The sequence below is a fragment of the Monodon monoceros genome, unplaced genomic scaffold (assembly GCF_005190385.1).
Source record: "Monodon monoceros isolate NGI ecotype Baffin Bay Population unplaced genomic scaffold, NGI_Narwhal_1 Super_Scaffold_18, whole genome shotgun sequence".
Taxonomy (NCBI): domain Eukaryota; kingdom Metazoa; phylum Chordata; class Mammalia; order Artiodactyla; family Monodontidae; genus Monodon; species Monodon monoceros.
Window position 1 is genome coordinate 65,948,013 of NW_021703774.1, and position 23,168 is coordinate 65,971,180.

Genomic DNA, 23,168 nt, shown 5'->3' on the forward strand with positions numbered 1-23,168 from the left:
GTTACTGTTCATAATGACCAGGGTGGCATTATGCTCAGTTCAGAGTTGAAGAAACCAATGAGAAACGATGGAGCCAGACCCGGAGCCCAGGTCTCAAGTTATGATCCTTCCTCTCCCCTCCTGCCGTGGCACCAACCTGAAAGGCTGGCCGGGTGAGGGAGTGCAGGTGGCAGGTCCTGACTCCCAAGTCCATGCTCTACCAATGGTGGGATGGTTCTACACCATCAATAAGAATTTATCAATCTATTTATCTATTTATCAATTTATCAATCACCTATGCTGTAGAAAATTGGGAATAGATATAACATGCTGCTCTCCGTCAACATGTTATAAAGATAAGACATGAAACATGTGCTCAATAATGAAAAGCAGGATGTAATAAAGGGCCACATTTCATGAAATGTACTGTGAATCCCATAGCAGGTCAGAGGGCCAGGGTAGTCAGTTCTCTGACTAAGACCTAGACTGTGAAGTCTGGGAAAATGATAAGTCATAGAGCACTTTATTATTGGCAAAGCGCTTTCAACTGTATGATCTCCTTTGATCCTCACAATGGTCTTATCAGATAAATGTTGTCATCATCTTCATTTCACAAATTAGGAAGTTTAAGCTCATAGCATGTAAGTACCCTCCTCAAGTTTCTTCAGCATATAGATGGTAGAGTCAGCACCTAAACCTAGATCTTCTGACTGATCTTTCTCTGGAAAGATAAAGCATCGTCATTCTGTTATCAAAAGGAACGAAGGGCTGATTAAGTAAGCTCAACTAACCACTTGAGATTGGAAACAGGATAGACCACTGAGCCTTTTCATTAATCGATCTTGTGTCCATGCCTCAGGTAGGCTCAGGGACAGAAGAACCAGGGTGCTGGCCCTGCAAGGTATTACCTGTGCTCTGACATTCTTCCCTCTGCAACCAGAGGGAAGAATTGCTGGGGGGAAACAAGAGTCATTCCAAGGGGACTCCTGCCCACAGTAGACTTGGTGTATATGTGGAGGGCTTTTCCAGATGACCAAGGATCCAGGGACAGGGGAATGCAGCCAGGTCATGCCCTTCAGCATAGCACGTCCAGTCAGCGACTCCCCTGAGGTATTCCAGAGGGACTGCTGGGAAAATCTACCTGGTCTCTTCATCTGAGAGCTCGTTGGTGAGCCTAACCAACTGCCTGTTTCCTCCCCCAGCCATTCATGGCAGAGTTGGCCACCTGTCCACCCACTCAGTGTGTCTGTCTGCTTGCCCACCTTGCACACAAGCCACATTCACAGGCTCCTCCCCCAGTTCAGACCTCTCTCTCTGCCCACAGCTATTCAGAATGTGCCGGTGGGATCAAGAAAGCAGTCTTGCATGAGTGCAGAGTTTAAAGAATGTGGCCCCAGTTGTCCTAGATCCAATATTACCCTTTTTACTCACAAGGATAAGCCACTTAACCTGTCTAAGACTTAGATTCTTCATCTAAAATACTAACAGCTGAAAGGTCTTAATTGTTTACTATGTGTCAGTATGTGGCATCTCATTTAATCCTCCCAGCAACCAAATAGTATTAGTATCCCCACCTTACAGATGAGGAAACAAAGATATGGAAAGGTCACACACAGTGCAAGGGGCAGAGCTGAGCTGTCTGATTCTGAGATCCTCATAGGTACTAGTGGAACAGATAATACACTTTTTAAATGCCTTATAAATCATAATAAAAATGTGTGTATTTCCCTCAGGGCTGAAGAAGTAGTAGCCCTTACCCCTGCACAGCCTTCTCTGGTCATAGCAACCCTCTTAGAGTAAAGACAGGGCACCAAATGTTTTACCCTGACCCGCCTCAGAAAAGAGGAATAATTCTCTTCATGCTCCTCAATATAGTTTAATGAGAATTTAATCAATGTTTTCCAAAGTCTTGGCCATAAAGCTTCGCCTAGGGGCACTTAGCTCAGGACATTCTTAAGAAACATATAGGGACTCCCTGGTGGCGCAGTGGTTAAGAATCTGCCTGCTAACAGGCAGGTGACACGGGTTCAAGCCCTGGTCTGGGAAGATCCCACATGCTGCGGAGCAACTAAGCCCATGCGCCACAACTACTGAAACCCACGTGCCTAGAGCCCGTGCTCCGCAACAAGAGAAGTCACCGCAATGAGAAGCCCGCGCACCGCAACAAAGAGTAGCCCCCGCTCGCCACAACTAGAGAAAACCTGCGCATAGCAACGAAGACCCAACGCAGTCAAAAATAAATAAATTAATAAATTAATTTTTTTCAAAAAGAAAGAAACATGTAAAGGTACTTCCCTGGTGGTCCAGTGGTTAAGACTCTGTACTTCCACTGCAGGAGGCGCGAGTTCGATCCCTGATCAGGGAACTAAGATCCCGCATGCCGTGCAGTGCAGCCAAAACTAAAAAAAAAAAAAAAATTGCTCTTACGCATCTAAGCCACTTTGAGGACCAAGTATGCCCTAGTGTGACCAGATTTACTGGGTATGGAGCAGGCTTTTGTGAGATGGGGAAGGAAAAGAAGAAGCGGAAACATGGCACCATGGGAAAGCCCTGTCAGGACCTCAGCTCAGGCATTAAGACAAATACCCAGCAGCCACTGCACTTTCTTGTGCCTCTGTTTCATTACATGTGAGATGAAAATGGTGAGCTAGTGACATTCTTTCCAGAGTAAATATTCTATGATTCAGTGTGTATGCACCTGAATAAGAAATGCTAATAAAGCGCTACCAAGGTATATTAGTTTGCTAGGGGTGTTGTAAAAAGATTCCATAAACTGAGTGGCTTATATAACCAAAATTTATTGTCTCACAGTTCTGGAGGCTAGAAGTCCAAAAGTAAGGTGTCGGCAGGGTTGGTTCCTTCTGAGGGCTGTGAGGGAAGGATCTGTTCTAAGCCTCTCTCCTTGGCTTGGAGATAGCTGTCTTCTCCTTATGTCTCTTCACGTTGTCTTCCCTCTATGTGTATATCTCACCCGTAGTGTCTCTTTGCGTGTCCAGATTTCTTCTTCTTATAAGTACACCAGTAAGACTAAATTTGGGTTCACCCTAATGTCCTCATTTTAACTTGATTACCTCTGTAAAGACCCAGTCTCCAAATAAGGTCACATTCTAAGGACTTCAACATATGAATTTTGGGGGAAACACATTCAACCCGTAACACAAGTAAAGATCCCCTCCCCTGCCTCCAGGGATGGGGAACCACAGCATGTCAGAAACAAATCACACAGCTAGTTTGTGGCATGCCGTTCACAGTAAACCAGGTTGCCTAAATATGGAAAACAGAGTTTTGTTAGTTCATTGATTCGTGTTTGCAAATGAATGTCACTAATTTTTAAAATACTGTGCTTAGTTAGACAAAACATTTACTGAGGTTCTACTATGTTCCAACATTGTGTTAGGTGCTGAGAACACAAAGACAAAAAAAGACACAGTCCTTGCCCTTAAGGAAGGAATAGTTCTAAAAATAACTAATTATCCCAGGTCTGGTAATGCAACAGGTGCAAAACAGAAGTACGTGCAAGTTAAGCAAGAGGAGGGAATGATTGACACTGTCTCAGGGAATCAGAAAGAGCATCACAGAGGATGTGACATAAACAAAGTTTTGAAGAACAAGTAGGAATTACCCAAGCAGATAAAAGAAAGACATTCCAGGAAAAGGAAAAGGCAGATATAACTGGGTCTTGTTCTGTATTATCCTATAGTATCCTGATGGGAACTAATAGATAGTTTTATGTAGAGGAGTAACACGATCAGCTTTGCATTTCAGAGAGAAAATTCAGTGGTGTGGAGAATAGATTGGGGTGGGGAAGAGGCAGAAGAAAGAGAAACTAGTTATGAGGCGGGCCCATTATTGCAGTCACCCATCAAGGGATGATGAGACCTGAACCAGAGCAGTGGCTGTTTGTTTAACAAAGACTCCATTCAAGGGAAAACCCAGCCTTGGGCTGAAGTGGTGGGGTGTGAGGGTTTATTAGAGGTCACTTCACCATCTATAATGAGGACAGTGATTTTAAGATATTTTTCACTTTCATTAATGAAAAACTCAAAGTGGTTAATGATGTGATGAGAGCAAATGAGACATGATGTCAGCACTGCTTCTCATCAGGACTCAAAATGAACAGCAAAAGAACATATTCGTTTCTCAAAATCTTTTCTTTCTTTTTAAAGGTAAATCTCTTTTTATTTTATTTATTTATTCATTCATTTTTTGGCCACACTGCATGGCTTGTGGGATCCTAGTTCTCCAACAAGGGATGGAACTAGGGCCCCCTGCAGTGGAAGCGTGGAATCTTAACAACTGGACTGCCAGGGAATTCCCTGTTCCTCAAAATCTTTTCTTTCTAACAACTGTCTAGGCTCTCCATCATATACAAATCTTTATTCCAACTGTTATCTCAGTGTTTTACAGCAAGAAACACCTTCATGTCTATTGTTATGATGCCTCTTTACTGCAAAGTCCATTTCCAAGGGTGCTACCAAGCATTCTCCTAGGTCATGCAGCGCATGTCGATGTGGGTCGGCACTGGACAGTGTGTGACATGCTGCCGTCCTTCATGACCATGTTCTGAAATAGTTCTCTCTGTGCAAGAATGAGTAATACTAAACCTTAAATAGCCCAACTCAAAGGGAATACCCCTGGAAGCTCATCTTGAAAAGAGGACCCCTTTCTGCAGATTAGCAAAAAGTTGGCTCAGCAAGTCTGGGTTAGCTCAGTGGAAGGAAAGAAAAGCTGACACCTGCCAGTATGTTCTGGGGGCTCCCCCTTTCTAACAAGGCCATTTCATCAAAAGGGAGCTCCCATTGTTACAGAGTCACCTAGCTGTTCCATGCACAGAGCAGGTCCTTCTCCCTGGTACTCCCAATCCAGGAAGCATGGCAACAATCTTGGAAGGATGGAACCTGGACACTTCTCATGGACCAGAGCCTTGTCACGTGGCCACACCTGCTACACAGGATGCTGAGAAATGTAATCCTTAGTTGGGCAGCCATGTGACTGGACAAGACTTGCATTGTCGTGGGAGAATGAAAATGCCCCTGGAGGCACAACTAGTAGCCCCTGCAACACAGTGCTGGGTAGGATAGGCAGTTGTAAGGGATTTTTCTGGAAGCTGTGAACTCTGTAATAATTTTTACCTCGATGGTCCCAGATCTTAAATTAGTGTATGGTATGGTTTAGGACCACCCTTCCCCCACTAACAATTCTGAGAGGAAACTTCCACCAACAAAAAGATGTCTCTCGAAGATGGTTGACTCTTCAAGTTGATGTGCTCCAGGCAGGCGGCCTTTCTGACAGAACCACATGAAAGGCAGGAAAGAGATCTGGCACTCTCAGACGGTTACGTTAGCATCTCAGTAACTCCTGGGGTGAGCTACATTTGTTTCTCAGATTCTTTTTATTTTCTTCTTTACCTGCCTTAAAGAATAAAGGTTTGGGAACTTGAGAGAGAGGAGCTTTTGTGTTTCTGTGGCAGCAGACTTTCAGAGATAAAAAAGGCCCTTCAGCATTTTCCTTGGATGCATGTCTATGTGCCAAGTTATCAGGTTTAAACCACAGCCAATCTAATAGAAGACCAGGGGTGGAGACTTGTGCAAAGAACTCTTCATAAAATGTACTGGAGTTCTCAACCAGCCTGCTCAGCTACCTCTAAGAGGCTCCAGGGGAGAAAAAGTCCCAAACCTCCTGTTTAAGAATGTTAAGATAACATTTTTTTGTGGACGAAGAATGGGACCTGTGGACTCCAGAACAATATTGGCCTGATTTTCGAGCATTGCCATCCTGAGGGGCCTCACTACATGACTGAGCAAAAAGAAGGAGAGCTGGAGATTCTGCCACAGGAAATGATGGTTTGAAATAGGAGCACAGATGGTGCTGAGAGCAGAGTTGCACACCTTCTTCCTGGTTCCATTTTGTTATAATAAAACACATGCCAAATAGGTCATTGCTTGTTCCCTTCTACTCCTGCCTTGGGCCATTCAGAAGGTGACTCTGCATTCCTTCCCAGACTTTCTCATACTTAGTGCTCTGATAATTCTCAACAAAAGGGGCATGACAGAATTCTCCAAGCTTCATTCTACTGCCTCTAAATTAACTTAGTTCATCACAGTTATATTGAGTGCCCTCCTGCCCTACCCTGTGTCATGTGGAAAGGGTAATGCATATGAAGCATAAGGTACAGCATCTACCTTCAAGGAGTTTACAATCTAGATAGGACTCAGAAGCTACTAGCTAGAAAAACATGATCATATTAAGGAAACTGCTACTAGAATTCCTCTTTGGAAGGCAACAGAGTTTGTTTAGGATAGTAGCTTCACAAATGCTAGACTGCAGAAGGTGAGACCCCTCCCCCTAAGAATCCAGCTGTAGGTTAGATAGTTCTGTATTATAATGGGGGGAAATGTTGCTTGTGCAGATACAGGAAGAGAAAGAGAGGGTCTGAGCCTGTCAGAGGGTGGGAAGCTGCCTGGTTCATGATGGAATCTGCTCCTTGTGACCTTTCAAATCTACACTAGAGGATTTGAACCCACAAAACTCTTAGTGTAGGTTTTTTGGTTTGGTTTTGTTTTGTTTTTTGTAGAAACTGATGAAGGCACTGTACCTTGCACCCAGGACAGCTGAGACTAGAACAAGTAGAGCTGCAGGAGAGAAAACCCAGAGGACCACGAGGAAGTTATTCCCAGAAATTACAGGAATCATGGGCAGCCTGACCCCACCAAGCTGTAAAAGTAGCATTTTGTCCATATTTACCCAAATTCCTGACAGCCTAGAGTCTCTGACATTTAGTTTCCATTTACATATCATAATTGAATAAGAGCACCAAAAAGATGATCACCAAGTGTAGAAATAGTTGGACCTGGTAGACAGATAGAGAAATTAAGTCATAAGCAAATGACACGATGGTACTGAAGCATCCATCCTTTACTGATGCTCAGGGACCCCTCTGGACTTGAGATCAAACCTATCTCCTGTCCTTATAATCAACCAGCAAGAATTTACCAAGGACCTCTATGTGTCAAGTAGTAAGAGAGCTGCAAAAGAGGTAAAGAGGTGGTCTCTGGCCTCCAAGACCCCAGCAGCTGGTTAGAGAACTGAGGCAAGTGGAGTTGACATTTATTCACCACATGCTGGATTGCAGGCACTGCTCTGAGCACTTTCCATACATTATTTCATTGGTTCATCAGAACAACTCTGTGAACTGAATACTTTTATGTTCATTTTGGAGATGAGGAAACAGGGGCCCCAGAGAGTAGGAGCAGCCTATCTGAGGTCGCAGAGCTATCAAGTGCTAGACCCAGAATTTGAATCCATCTGTCTGGCTCCAAATGCTCTCACTGAGAATAGTCTCCACAGCAGACATAATTCTAAGATGTAGGACATAAACCAAGGTGCTTCAGAGTCCAAGGCGGAGGGAAGAACGGGAGCTGGAATGGTCAGGAAAAGTCACACAGAGGAAGTAAGATTGGCCTGGGGGGTCAGGACTCGGCAGTGGCGGCAGGGGGACCGCTGAAGGTGCAGCGGGAGGGAGAATAGAGGACCGAGCATATGCACGGGTGTTGGATGGAAGATGGTGAAGGGACTAGTTGGCACCTCAGAGGGCCTTTGACTCACGAGGTCTCCCAGGCAACCCAGCCTTCTGCTGCTTTCCATGTGGAGGCCTCACCACCACAGGCTAAAACACAAACTATAAATTCTGTAGGTCTTATGTCACCTGGCTCGACCATCACCTTCTTCTGTGACTCTAGGTACACTTGTCTGAGTCTCAGTTTCCTCAACATAAAATTAGTGAGCTGGGTGAGATAAGCACTACAGTTCCTTTAAGGTTACAAAAGCCTATGGTCCTGTAACTTAAATCCTCCAGTAGATTCATATTACTTTGTATCCAAAGACTAGGAGAAAACTTGGACTTCTGAAATATCTTTCAGGACTGTGGCCAGGTTGCCTCTCAGATCTGGCTGGACTGGCCGAAGCTGGTCATGTACGTCATAGGACAAGTGGAACACATAGCTTTCATCCTCCTGAGACCCTGAAAAGAAAGAGAGGGCTGGTGTCATTGTGTCCCCTGGGCCAGTTATATGTCCCCATCGTTTTTAGTTTATGTGAGTAGGTGGGCAGCTGAGCTGTCAGCACCAGGAAAAAGTCTCACTTGGCAGAAGTGTTACAGATGCACTTATGTCATCTGCTATTTCCTAATTTTATTTTATGTATGTATCTATGTATTTATTTATTTTGCTATTTTCTAGTTTTAGATGCACCACCTTGTTGGTTTTACTTTATTTTTATCTGAATGAAATTTGAGAGAACTAGTATTTTTTAAAATGACTTAAATAGTTGCAGTGTTTGTTCTTAACCGTTGTTTTAGAAGGTCTCAAAATACATGAAGGAAGAAAAAAGAGGAAACAGTCTTGAAATACTAAGTGCTACTATAACTATTTCCTGGGTCACTTCCATGGGCTGATGAAACCTGGTGGTACTTAGGCTTCTGGCTCTGCTTCTTTATCTCAGGATCTGAAAGCGTTCTCCATGGGTTTCTGGTGTTGGCAACATCAATCTGAATAAACAGTCTCTCGCTGTTTCTTGGACAAAACACACACACGCACACACACACACCTGTGAAGTGAGTTCTCAGCAAGCATAAGCCATTCAGAGTGGTTACTCAGGGTACAGCTGCTCACAGGGCAATTCTAGCCTCAGCAGTGATTTTGTGCTCATATTTCATTCTTTATATAAATCCAGGAGTCTTACTACAGCTCTCTGCTTGCCCCCTAGCTTTTTTGATCAGGGGTCAAATGACTGCTGAAGTTGGTGTCTGGCAGGGTTAAAACATGTTTAATTCTGGGAAGAGACTCTTTCATCAAGATCTTTACAAAACCAGTTCAGTGAGATTCCCTGGGATGACGATGTGTGAAAAGCCTAGAAAGAAAAAGAGAATATCTTCAAACCCAGGAGGCAACCTCTGGTTATCTGTCAGGCTGAAGGCCCACTTGGATCTTGGTGGGGTGCGTTTTCATCAATTTGTTGAGACTTCAGTCTGTATCTTTGGTTAACCCTGTAAACATCTGAATTGTGTCTGCAAGCACTCTACCCCTTTGTACCCTACCTATTTCTTCCTTTCAGTTTCTTCCCAGCAAATCCATCATAAGTTCAACAACAAGCAGGCTGATTCCACAACCATCCTTATGAGTTACCTTTACACATTAATGTTACCTCCTGGTATTTAGAAGGTACATGCTATTACTTAGAACCCTAGTGGTGCTTCGGGTTGTCCCTCACCGTTAATTATCCTGGTGTATCTTACCCCAAGCCCATAAGTCTCCCTGACTCTCCAAGAAGTCTGTCTTCAGTATTCAGCCATGCTTCTACTCCTAGACCAACCTCTAGTTCTTGAGGATCTCTGTGCCAGCTTCCTTATCCATAAAATGGGAGTAAGAAGAGTATCTACCTCATAGGATTTTTGTGAGGATTAAATACACTACTAAACAAGATACACTAAAAAAAAAAAATGCCTGGCCCATTGTAAATGCTCAATAGTTGTCTGTTATTATCTTATTGAGCTAAACGTCTTATTTACTGGGGTAAGAGGTCTCGTCCACTGTTTTCCAAAGTGCTGCTCCTGGTTCAGAAGGATTTGGTAAAGGGAGCAAAGAAGAAAAAATGAAAATTGACTCTCTGATTTTTAGCCTGGGTGATGTACTCTAGTGCTAATATTAAACACAGGACTGATTCAGAGTAAAACTACATGCCTTTCTTTCAGTTCAGGTCTAGTGGGTTCAATACAGTTATTTGCATGGAAGGACAATAATAGCGCTATTATGTTTATTTTAAAAAAAAACATAAGTAGATCCTCCTTCCTCCCAGTGTCTCATGAGAATGGTGTGGGAGTATGGGGACAGCACATGCAGCCATCATGCTCTTTCTACCAAAATGGATACAGAACACATTAGAAATTTAAAAACAGAGAAACTGAGCAGAGAAGTTGACTTAGAAAAAACAAAGATAAGTTTAATTTTAGTCATGTGGTAGACTGTCTAAAGTGAAGTGAAAAATAAAACATTTGAATAGAAGAATCTTTAAAGAAATTAGGAGTATGAAAGTCAAAAGTAGTGAGAGAAATCGGGATAAGAAAACAGATCTGGAACTCTTCAGTGGTCTAAAGCTGATCTCTAAAACCATAAGATCGAATGTCTCCCTTGAGGAAGAATGTAGACAGAAAACATGAGGCTAGGTCTCCCCACTTCTGCATGGGATGTTTTTAAACTCACAGCACTTTTGAGACTGCCCTTTGACTTTTTTTTCAGAATCAAGACAATGGGCACTGTATGCTGGGCTCTTCTTAGGGGTCATCGTTGGTGTCATCATGATTCTGCAAGTGGTAATACTACTGTTGAGAAGAAGAGGTAGGTGACAATAGATTCTTATCAGACTCCCTGTGGCAAGCAGGGGACCTCTCCCCACAAGCCCTTGCTCTCACCACTGTGGCTTTCTGCAGGCAACGTCTTTGCAAAAACACTACATAAACATATCCTGGGACCTTGTTCAATTCAGTTTCATTCAACATGTCTTGCTTGATCCCGCCACACTAGGCTGTGGGGATAAAAAGATAGATGAACCACAGGTATTTCATATGGGAGACATGACACAGATAATTTAAATTCAGTATATATGACTAACACTGCAGCAGAGGTGCGTACAGGATGCTGAAGGGATCCAGATAAGAAGCTTAAAATATTCACTAGGAGCAGAATACAGAGGACCCTTGAATCTTGTTCAACAGAAAAGTTATAACTACTGACTAATAATAAAAAGGATGCTTTTACCCAAGGGTTGAAACCTTTCTATAATTTCTTTTTTTTAATTAATTATTTTATTTATTTTTGGCTCCATTGGGTCTTCGTTGCTGTGCACACGGGCTTTCTCTAGTTGCGGCGAGCGGGGGTTACTCTTCGTTGCGATGTGCGGGCTCCTCATTGCGGTGGCTTTTCTTGTTGTGGAGCACAGGCTCTAGGCGTGTGGACTTCAGTAGTTGTGGCTCACGGGCTGTAGAGTGCAGGCTCAATAGTTGTGGCATGCAGCCTTAGTTGCTCCACGACATGTGGGATCTTCCCAGACCAGGGCTCGAACCCATGTCCCCTGCCTTGGCGGACGGATTCTTAACCCCTGTGCCACCAGGGAAGTTCCTATAATTTCTTTTTATGCTTACAATATCCCTCTGAGAAAAGGAGGGTATAGTTGTTTCTATGTGACTTAGCAATGGGGTAACCAAGGCACAGAGAGGCTGACTCCTGCAAAGTCACCCAGCTGATTGGTGAGGGAATCAGAACTGCAACTATGTGTCCCAACTACCAGGGCGTGTTCCTCTAGGAAGGCCCACAGCTTATCAGAAGACAGCAGAGAGAACACACTTTACTACCATTTTAGCACAAATTCTGACTCACCTTGGACAAGTGTGCAATTCATGAGGTCACTTAAAGCCAAACTAAATAGTTATGGAAAGTTACCCAGGGTAGACTGAAACCATTAGGGCCCAATTACTCCCTTGCAGTTTCAATGCCTAGAGTTAGTATCTCCTGGCCTCCCCTCCAAGTTGTCCTATGATTCAATATCCTGGGCAGTGTGCTCCCCTCAGCCACACTACCCACCACCCACTCACATTAGCATCAGAAGGTCCTGCCCCACGATCAGGACAGATCCCTGGGCTGGTCTTCCCATGGGGAGAATAGAGCTTGATCCTCACACCACAGATCTGATGGCCGATCTCATTCTCAAGTAGATCAGTGTTCTCCACATATAACCTTCTTGGAAAAGCCCTGTCTCAGCACTCTGATGTTGGTTTTGCTTATGTAAAAAAATCTAGGTCATAACAAGCCGCCTACTTTGTCTCGTTTCCTCCATTTAAGAGGTAGCTGGGGAGGAGTGGGGGGAGTGCGGCAATGCAGACAGAAATCACGATGAGAGTCTATGGGGATGGGCCAGGGCAGCCACATTTGTCTTAGACAATAAGGAAGCAGTGAAATACCAGCGATGAGAAAACTGAGATTAACATACCTGCATTAACCCGGCTAGTGAAGGTCCTGGGATCCTAACCTGCACTCTTTCCTCGACTACATCCTGCTCATCACATGGTTGTCTCTGAAGGGAATAGCGCTCCCCACCCCACTACAATTCTTTACTACTTTTCCCAAACACGTACCCATCCTTGTTTCTAATCACCGTGTATTCCTTGTAAGCCAGGAACATATAGAACCCTGCCTTAAGTCTGTGGGAAAAGCTTATACTTAATTGCTGTACCCCCATAAGACTTTGCTCAAGAGATTCTGTTGCCAACTTCTATTGGTGTCACCTCCAGAATGCAGCCTGACTCTGAAGGTTTTCAGATGGACTCTCTGGAAATTTCGTGTCCAGGAGACACACTAGATAAGAACATAGATTTTTAGCATTCAAATGCGGACTTTGCCACTGACAAGCTCTGTGATCAAACGAAAGGCAAACAAATCTGCAAAATGGGGATAATATTATGTACTTCATGGTATTGATGTGGGGATCCATAAGTCAATATACTGAAAGCACTGAACACGATGGCTTCCATGGATAGATGATGGATGAGAGATGGATAAATAGATGGATACACACACACACACACACACACACACACACACACACACACACATACACACACACAGAAAGACTAATCTCTTAATGTAAGCATCAATATTTAATCTCTATTGCCAGCAGAGGGCAGCGCTGGAAGGATCTGGGAAGAGCACCTAGAACAGATTTAAAGTACTTGAGGTTAGGGTAACATAAGACAACTTTATGCCTCAGATGACAGCTGAAAAGGATATTAGACCGACTATGCCTTCATTTTACAGTTATGGTAAGAGAAGAGACCCATTGAGATGACATGTTGTCCAATGACGCACAGCTAATGAGGGCTAGAAGGTGGATGCCCCAATTCTAAGGTCAAGACCTTTTTCATTAGATCTTAAGGCCTCAGTGACTAGAGTTGAGCTGGCTCCTGAAAACCTGTTTCTGCATTGGGGAAGAAAAGCATGAGACTGAATTATCTTGGTCCAGTGGTCTTTTTGAGAAGCAACGTTCAGCCTCGCCTTTTCCATCTCTTTGACCCTTTAGGACTTTCCTCTCAATTGTAATTTTCAGCTTGAGCTGACCTGAAAGACTGAAAGTCCTTAAGGCCCGAGGTCTGTTCTCTACACTATTTGTTCCCCTACAACACCTAGGACAGTGCTGAGTGGGGGCTTCTAACTGTGCAAACATTCATGGTTTTGAACCGAAGGATGTATGTCACAGAACTAACTTGTGCCCCCTCTGTTATCTCCTCTGATTACCCCAAACCCTATCCTCCCTCCCTATCCCCCCCCCACACGTATCCTCAGCCAGTTATCAACCCTGACCAAAAAAGTGAAGTTGGAACCACCAGGCAGGTACTCCATGCCCACACATGCACAGGAAAACCATACGTTGGCTTCTTTGAATTCTTTGAGCTTCCCAGCAGCTGCCCATCATTTCCTTCCCAAGTGTCACACCCTCATGCAGCACCTTCCACCACCTTCATCACGTACATACATACAAGGCCTTTCCCTTCCAAATAAAAATATACCTCTCCTAAGTGCTATTCCCTCAGAGACATGCTCCTAGATTTTTAAGAGAATAAATTAATTGGTGTTAAAATAAGTCTACCCTAAAGACTTCACGTAATTTCCTCTGAATCAAGTCTCCATTGTTTTTGCCTGGACTTTGCAATAGTCCCAAAACAGGCCTCCCTGTTCCCATCTGTTTTTTACCCTCCATCCTTCTCACTGCTACATGATATATCCAAAGAATACCACAAAACATTAGAAAGAATGAGATAGGTCTACTGCACTAGCATGGAAAATGTCCTCAACACATTTTAAGTGAAAGGGTCAAGTTACAGAGAAGTGTATGGAATGACTGCATTTGCAGAAGAAATATCTGTATAAGTATAGCAAGTGTCCAGAACTGCACCGTCTAATACGGTAGTCATCAGCCACGTGTGGCTGTTTAAATTTAAATTCATTAGAATTAAACACAATTTTAAATAATTTTATTGAAGTATAGTTGATGTACCATGTTGTGTTAATTTCTGCTGTACAGCAAAGTGATTCAGTTATACATATATATACATTCTTCTTCATAGAATTAAAAACAATTTAAAATTCAGTTTCTCGGTTGCATTAGCCACAGTTCAAGTGCTCAGTAGTGACTTGTGGCTTGCAGCTACCATAGTAGACTGCAAATATGGAACATTTCCATCATCGAAGATGACGTTCTATTGTACAGAGCTGATCTGGAAGGATATACATGAAACTGTTAAAAGCAATTACTTCTGAGAATGAAATTGTACTGGTTAATGGGGGAAGGAGGACATACTTTTTACTCTCTATTATTTAAATTTTTGTAACAAGAATGAATTATTCCTATAATTTAAAAAGAAAAAATTTAAAAACTGGTTAAAAATTTAAATGTTCTGCAACATATTAATTTCCAGAGACCCTAGGCTCTGAGCAAAAAAAGATGGTAGGCATTAGAATGACATTGCAGCTTTATTCCAAATAGTCCCAGGCAGATCATCCCTCTTACACCCCTTCTACCTACACATACACCATCCCCCAGAAACAGGGAGGTGAGAAAGCTGTGAATGAGACAACATGCTATGAGCTGAAGAATTCAAAAGAGGTATAAATAACTTGCCCTGCCCCTAAAGAACTTAGAATTCTATTAGGAGATCAGATATATACATTAAACAATAGAGATCAAAATAATTGAATGGCATATCAATTACACCTAACAATTGCACCTAACACTATGTGCCAGGCACTGTTCTATACACTTTACAAGTAATATCTCATGTAATCATCACAACAGCCCTGTGAGGCAGGTATTTCAATCCCATTTTACACATAGGGAAATAGGCCAAGAGAGATCAAGTAACTAACCTAATGTCATATGACAAATGTACACGGGGTTTGGGACTCAGTGCTTTGTTCCTGTGGTACTTCTGGGGAAGGTGGGTGTGCAATGGGGGGTAAAGACCAGACAGGTCTGAGCAGAGGGTTCATGCTGGGGACCAGAGGGAGATAACCACTATGGTTTCTTTTCCCCAGGTAAAACAGACAATTACCAGCCAACAATGGAAGCAAAAAGCCTTACTATCTATGCCCAAGTCCAGAAATCAGGTGTAAGTCCTATACTGTCTTTGTCTGGGGTGGACCTGTCATGTTTCCCATGGAATCCCTGGCCATTCAGTTCACTTTGCATGTCTGACATTCATGGTTCTACGTGGGTTCTGAAGCAGAGGAAATTAAGAAAGCAGAAGTCAAGAACAAGAGCTCTCTAAAAGGACATTAACTTAGGTGTTAGATGGGACTATTTATTATTTGAAATAATGGGAACCACTGGGTAATTTTCTGGTCATCTGTTTCTTCGTAGGAAAAATTGAGGAAGCTAGAAACACATGATGTATGACTCCTTCCAGCTCTGGCATTCTAGGAGTCTATGGTTCTCTGTTATCAAACTCTTTCCTTCTCTATGGAAGAGGGTGCCAGCTTGAGGAGAGAGGGGAAGATTGAGAAAGGCTATTGTGTGACATGTTGGTCTGATCCAAGCTTAAGAGTTTGCAAACATCAAAGAGACAAGGAAGGAAGATCTTGAGGATTCTGCCTAGAGAGTGGTTGGTGAGATGGAAGATGATATGTAGGCAGCAGATGAAAGCAAAACTGTGACGGAGTGATGGTTGGGCTGAAACAGAAGAGATGGATTTAAAAAACTAGAGTCATGATGAAGTTGAGGAGCAGATAAGTTAGAAGTAAGAGGGAGGCTAAAGAATGATGGCTAGATATGAAGATATTATAGTTTTTCAGACATGAAGGCAATTCTAGGTGATGTATAGGCCAGAATACGGCCATTCAGGGTGTAGGGGAAGGCAAATTCTCGAGTAAAAGATGTGAAGGTAAAGACAGCTTTGATTAGCACCTTGAAAAATTGCATCAGATGACAGTAAATGCATTTCTGATAACCAGAGATAAACTCTTGGACGAAGCGCTTCTTTTTGCTGTCCCCTAGTGGCCTGGAGGGTGTATTACACAGGCCATGACCACCGTTGAGAACCAAACTCCATTTAAATATATTGAGTCCCAAGAGCAACCTCTTTTGCATATACGTATTTAGGTAATCAGGTTCAACTTAACCATGGTGCCTTCCCTATCTATTCTATCCCATGTTGCTAGCACCCCTCTTTTTACTGTAAAGTATGACATCCCTACCAAAAAGTGCACAATGTATAAATGTCAGCTCAATGAATTACCCCATCTTGATACCTAGTAAAGCAAGTCCCCCCAGCTTGTTTTTCTTCAAGAGCTTTTGGCTATTATGTCCCCTTGTACTTGCATATGTATTTTCGAATCAGCTTCTCAAGTATCACAGAAAGGGGAAAAATCCTATTAGGATTACATTGAATCTGCAGATCTATTTGAGGAGAAATTATATCTTTCAGTATTGAGTCTTCTAGGACCATAAAACTACCACCCAGATCAAGGAACAAAACATTGTCCCCACCCCCAGAGACCTCCTGGTGTGCCTCATAATCACTATCTTCTCTCTCCTCCCCAGAGATTCCCTATCCTTACTTTCTGAAAATATAGTTTACTCTTTTTTTTTCCCCCCTTTGGACTTTATAAAAATGGACTCTTATAGCATTTTTCCTCCTGTGTACATTTTATTTTGCTCGATATTACCTTTTATGAGATTCAAGCATTTCTTTGAGCTTAGATATAATGCATTCATATTCATTGCTTTATGGAATATCAATGTATACACATACAAGAGTTTATTTTTCCAGTTGACTACTGATGGACATTTGTGTTATTTCCAGTCTGAAGCTATTATGAAAATTGCAGCCATTCATACTCATATGTGTGCTTCTTGGTAGATATGTGCACATATTTTTGTTGGGGATATATCTAAATGTAGAATTGCTAAGTCATAGAGTATGCATATCCTCAAATTGATTAGATAAGGCCAAACTGTTTTTCAAAGTGGGTGTACCAATTTACTTTTTTGCAACTACATACAAGAGTTTCAGTTGCTACACATTCTAATCAAAATTTGGTGTTATTGGTCTTTTAAATTTTAGTCATTCTTTTGGATGTGTCTTTTTATAGTTCTATTTTGCATTCCTCTAATTATTAAGAAAGTTGAACAATATTTCATATGTTTATTGGCTGTATAAATATCCTCTTTCTTAAAGTGACTGTTAAATCTCTTGCCAATTTTCCCTTGCATTTCAGTCTGTTTTGGGTGGGATTATTATAAGGCCTTTAAACATTTTTAGCAGTTATATTTTAGCAAATACCTTCACCCATCTTGTGGCTTGCCTCTGCAATTTCTCAAAGATACATTCTGATAAAGGAAAGTTCTCAATTTTAGTGTAGAACAATTTCATCATCTCTTCCTTTGTGTTATAAAAAGATAACACTTTTTGTATTCCAGTTAAGAAATCTTTCTTTACTCCCAGGTATGAAGATATTCTTCTATCATCTTCTAAAAACTGTATGGTTTATCTTTTCAACTTATATCTGCTATGCACCTGAAAATGATTTTTTGAGTGTGGTGTGAGATGGGTCAAGTTTTATTTTTTCCCATATGGATATCCTATCGACTATTTATATTTAAAAACTGTCCTTGCCTCACTGCAGTGCCACCTCATTATAAATCAAGGGTCCATCTGTGTGTGGATCTATTTTGAAGTTCTCTATTCTGTTCCATTGGTTTATTTCTTTACAATTGCACCAGAACCATACTGTCTTAACAAATCTGTGATTGCAGATTTATTACAAGTTTGATATCTGGTAAAACAAATCTTTTTACTTGTTCTTGTTCTTCAAGTTCTTGGCCATTTTTGATCCTTTGCATTTTCATCTATATATTTTAGATTCAGTTTGTAAAAATCCTGCTGGAATTTTAATTAGAACGGCATTGATCAATTTCAGAAGACCATATATGTTTTCCTATTGAGTCTTTCAATTCACAAAATGATATATCCTTTATTTAGATCTTCTTTAATTTTATCCTATCACTCCTTGAATTATCTTCTGCTACATTACTTCCAAAGTGCTGGCTAGCTCCTTTTTACTAAAAGGACCTTTTTACTAAAAGAGCCTTTTTACTAAAAGGACCTTTTATTAAAAGCATTACCTGGGACCTAATTAGAAATGCAAAAAGTCAGGCCCCACCTCAGATCTTCTGAAATAGAACCAGACTTCTAACAAGATTTTCAGGTAATTCATATGCACATTAAAGTGTGAGAAGCCCTGCTCTACCCCAAGCACTTCCAGTAATGGGAAATTCACTGCCTCTCAAGGTAATTCATCCCACATTTGAGCACTTCTTACTATTAGAAAGATCTTATTATATTGAACCAAAATATTACCCTAAAAATTCCAACCTTGGTTTAAAGCTGACAGACTGTACAGAACAAATGTAATTCCTCTTCTGCATGGCAACCCATCAGATATATGAAGAGAAAGATCATGTCCCACCTTGAATCTTCTTTCCTCCAGTAAAGTTTTCCAATTCCTTATCTCTTCCATCAGATGACAAGATTCCAAGTTCTCTCCCATTATAACCCATGTGCTTCTGTTTTAAGGCTTGTTCTATGTCCAGGAAAGACAGAGAATAGCATTATCCTACACCAGTGCCCCCAAGTATGTTGAAAAGATGACTTTCCAGGCATAAGATATGTCGTCTCCATCTTAGAGGGACGGGGTCTCAATTTATGCCTACACTGACTTCGTCCTGGTATTGTGGATTTAATTCATTCTAAGTAACATTAACAAACATCAGCTGAAGGTTTTTATGTGCCTAGCACTGTTACATGGGGAATGCAAAGAAAAAATAGGCTATTTCTCAAGGAATTGATGGTCTGTTTGGAGAAGCGATGTGTAAATATATCAGAGTGTCTTAAATACAGTGTACAGTTAAGTGCCGTAATGTGTGAACTAGACTTTAGGTACCTGAGGAATTTAGGTAAAGGAGAGGTCATTATAAGTTGGGGTAACAAAAGAAGAACAGTATAATGGAAAATACATGCGCTTTAAGTTAAAAGATATTTTAAGTTAAAATCCTGGCTTTGATACTTCTTGCATGTTCACATTAAGAAAGTACTAAATCTTTCTGGGCTTTAGCCTCTTCGTCTGTAAAATGTGAGTAACAGTCTTTAACATAAAGAGTGGTTGTGAGACAAATGGGAAGATATATGTGAAGGACTTGGTAAACTTATACACACTCGCACATGTGTGGTTATTATGAAGTTCAATGTTTGGACAGGAAAGAGAGTTGATGAGAAACCATATTAGAGTGAGTAATACCAGGACTTCCATGTTGTGGGTGATATGAGTGAGACTAAAATACTATAAAAATCGCGTTCCCTTCAGCTGCCTATGTAAGAACCACACCAATTTCAGTTCACTGTGAGGAAGATGTTTAAAACATCTGGGAAGCGATGGTGATGAATCAGGCTGCTTCACAAGGCTGTGAGCTCCAAGATGTCACTTGGGGAGTCTGAGCAAAACCCAGAGAATTGAGTTCCAGGGAACTTGGGGGAGAATTTTCACCTGGGAAGGAGGCTGGACCAAATGACTCCAAGGAGCTTTCTAACTCAAAATTTCTTGACGCTACGCTTCTCCATGGGGAAAGTTGAATGGGAAATAACTTGCTGCTCAGCTAACCTCCTGCTGTCTTTGCTTCCCCTGTAGTCTGTTCAGAAGAAACCTGACTCTCTGCCAGCTCAGGACCCCTGCACCACCATTTACGTTGCTGCCACAGAGCCTGTGCCAGAGCCTGTCCAGGTGAGGCATTGCTCTGTGCCTCCTCTCTGTAGAGAGGGAATAGGTGGAGGAGGGGAAAGGGTGGAACCTGTGTAGAGCTGAAATGGAGGACGTAGGCCCTTGCAAGCAGGTAGCAAGGAGCCTCTGCAGCCTCAGTTGCAGGGCTTCCGGGAAACCCCTCGTGGCTGCTTACATGGGGTCTCTGCTCACCAGGCTTTCTCTGAGAGCTGTCACGTCAGAATCAACTGGCATATTTGTTAAAAATAAAGGCTCCCGGGACCTTCTACCTAGGATTCTGTTCAATCAGAATGTCTATGGTGGGTAACCAGGCATCTTACACGTTAAAAAACAACATCCTCCTGGTGATCCTGATGCACATTTAAGTTCAGGAATCGCACCTTGAGTCCAGGAGTTCTCCAGTCCAGCTGCATAACAGAATTGCCAGGGAAGCTTTGTAAAAATGCTCATGCCTAGTCTCCATTCATCCCTGTTTAATCAGAACATTTAGGAGTAGAACTCTGCATAGGTGTAAAGCCTAGAAGAGAGTATGACACATGGCCCGCCTGTTCTACCCCATTGCAAGATCAGCATGGATGAAGTTTACTTGACAGGAATCTTTCCTTTTACTAAACAAACAGAAGTAAATTCTGGGCTAAAATCTTGGCTTTAGTTGGACCCTATTAAATAAAGCATTTTAGGAGACAATGGAGGATCCAAAGGCCACAGAAATGCCTACATTTACCCATTTTCCTCAAAGCTCCTACTGAACACATACTCAGCAGTGCTTGGGAGGATGCCTCACCTTTATCTTGAGGTGTATTCACAGACCACTCTCCTATCCAAAGGGAAGTAAAAACATAAATCTGACTTTAAAAGCTTTAAATCATGTAGATTTTTAATGATGTTTTCTTGGGGAAGAAACACAGCACTCGGTATATTTCACATTTTACAGCAAAACCACCTAAATTCCCTCATTCCTGTCTCTTTCTGTCTCAGACTCTTGAATCTCCTCTCCCTGTGAGAAGTCTTTGCCCACAATCTTCATCTCTTCCCCATCCCTCTCTTGCAGGAACCACTTCTTTCTTCTCCCTTTGGGTCTCATTAATCCCCCCCTTTTTAGAGCTCAGTAATTTAGAACTCTTTTGGCTTCTCTAAACTGAGTGCAGGTCCTCAGATGACTGGGACAGGTCTCCTAGTCTCCCTGATGACATGCGTATGCTTGAAGGGAGCTGTAACCCATCTTGTGGGCGAGCAGGCAGTCTGGGAAGCTGAGTGTTACCTCTAGCAATACCCAGCTGTGGCAGACCCTGAGCAAGCTGCAATGCTACATGATTCTTGAGATGCTTTCCTTTTTCTAAGCATCACTGCTTCCATTTGTAGCCTGTGAACCTAGTGCTGGTCCCTCCACCCACAGACTTGTTCTCTTTCGCCCCCAGGAATCAAGCTCCATCACAGTATATGCCAGCGTGACACTTCCAGAGAGCTGACACCACAGATCCAGTGAAGGGACTTTCTGAAGGAATACGGAGGAGCCAAAATAAACACTGAACTTGGTCCCAAGTCCCAAGTTTCTTGTGACATTTACACATCTGTACTCTTCTCGGATCGACTCCCTGGTGATGTTTCTCCCACATCTACCCGCGAAAAAGATAAGGAAGTGAGGCTTCCCAAGCACTTAGCCTGCTCTGTGGGAGACACAGGCTCAGAACAGAGAGCTGCTTGGAATAGCTTTCCATCTCTGTGGTGTAGCAGATGAAATGGATAATGCCAGTCCAGTGAGGTGTCTCGCTCTTTGCTGCAATTGGGTAATAAAAGCCAAAGGCAGAAAGTCAGGACAGGACATCTAGTACCTATCTCAGACAGCTGACCACCAGCCACAAAGTCTGGAACAGCGTACACTTGGGCTGCCTGTCCTTGGTCTGGGAGCTGCTCCCGATCACCATGCAGACTTGATCAAGACTCTGGGCCTCAGTTTCTCTCTCGAGATAGACAATGAGATTATTGTCTCAATGAGATTAATAAACACTCTGAGATTATTCCATAAAAGAAGCTAATAAAGTATTTTATTTGTAAAACCTGGAAGCTAAGAGTCAATAAACTGAAAATATGACTTTGAGGTCTCTGAGCTTTGAATAATGGAATGAAAAAAAATCTAAGATTCTTAAAAGTACAGTTTTGTGCAAATGATGTTCAGATTTAAAGAAAAGTGGTAGGGCTTCCCTGGTGGCGCAGTGGTTGGGAGTCCGCCTGCCGATGCAGGGGACACGGGTTCTGTGCCCCGGTCCGGGAAGATCCCATATGCCGCGGAGCGGCTGGGCCCGTGAGCCATGGCCGCTGAGCCTGTGCATCCGGAGCCTGTGCTCCGCAGTGGGAGAGGCCATAGCAGTGAGAGGCCCGCGTACCGCCAAAAAAAAAAAAAAAAAAAAGTGATAAGTGTTTGGTGATACTGTTACAAAGGAATTTGGGATAATCAGAACTTGTCCCAGAGTGACTTTTCACTTCCCAAAATGATTTTTAAATCCTAGTTCTCTGCTTACTCCGTTGAACAACAAACGTGGAGCCTCAACTAAGACTCTTCAAACTGATTCTGAGTCCATTTTACATCCATGGCCTCACATCCTCAGGGCCTCTACCAGACACTTCTTAATCCTTGCATACCTCTCCCCGTCACTAAATGTATCTTGAAGTAGACAATAACATATATTGGCCCAACAGTTTCAAGTAATTGAATGCTTAATAACTTAAATTATTGGCTGCAGACAGAAAGAGCCTCTTCCATTAAAGTCCTATTTCCCTTCTATTCTCGCTTTCATATAGGCCTTCTTCAATTTAAGCACTTCTGTCTGATAGGGTCTTGTGTGACCCTAGTGAGCACTTTAAGAAATCACCATAAAGAAGATGTGGCACATATATACAATGGAATATTACTCAGCCATAAAAAGAAACAAAATTGAGCTATTTGTAATGAGGTAGATAGACCTAGAGTCTGTCATACAGAGTGAAGTAAGTCAGAAAGAAAAAGGCAAATATAGTATGCTGACACATATATATGGAATTTAAGAAAAAAAATGTCATGAAGAACCTAGGGGTAAGACAGGAATAAAGACACAGACGTACTGGAGAATGGACTTGAGGATATGGGGAGGGGGAAGTGTGAGCTGTGACAGGGCGAGAGAGAGTCATGGACATATACACACTAACAAACGTAAGGTAGATAGCTAGTGGGAAGCAGCCGCATGGCACAGGGATATCGGCTCGGTGCTTTGTGACCACCTGGAGGGGTGGGATAGGGAGGGTGGGAGGGAGGGAGACGTAAGAGAGAAGAGACATGGG

The 23,168-nt window shown here is 42.4% G+C and overlaps 1 protein-coding gene across 2 annotated transcripts in view; it reads left to right on the forward strand.

Annotated features, from left to right (window-relative positions):
* SLAMF1 (signaling lymphocytic activation molecule family member 1) overlaps nt 1-22,848 on the forward strand; it is a 33,661-nt gene extending 10,813 nt beyond the window's left edge. Inside the window, exons 4-7 of one of the 2 annotated variants that reach the window (XM_029226787.1) lie at nt 10,272-10,370; nt 15,117-15,190; nt 19,764-19,856; nt 21,272-21,945. In XM_029226787.1, the coding sequence (XP_029082620.1) occupies nt 10,272-10,370; nt 15,117-15,190; nt 19,764-19,856; nt 21,272-21,322 (317 nt within the window). In that variant the 3' untranslated portion in view covers nt 21,323-21,945. Of the gene's footprint in view, nt 1-10,271; nt 10,371-15,116; nt 15,191-19,763; nt 19,857-21,271 lie in introns of both variants that reach the window. The other variant, XM_029226789.1, reaches the window with a different exon arrangement.
* The last annotated feature ends 320 nt before the right edge of the window (nt 22,849-23,168 follow it).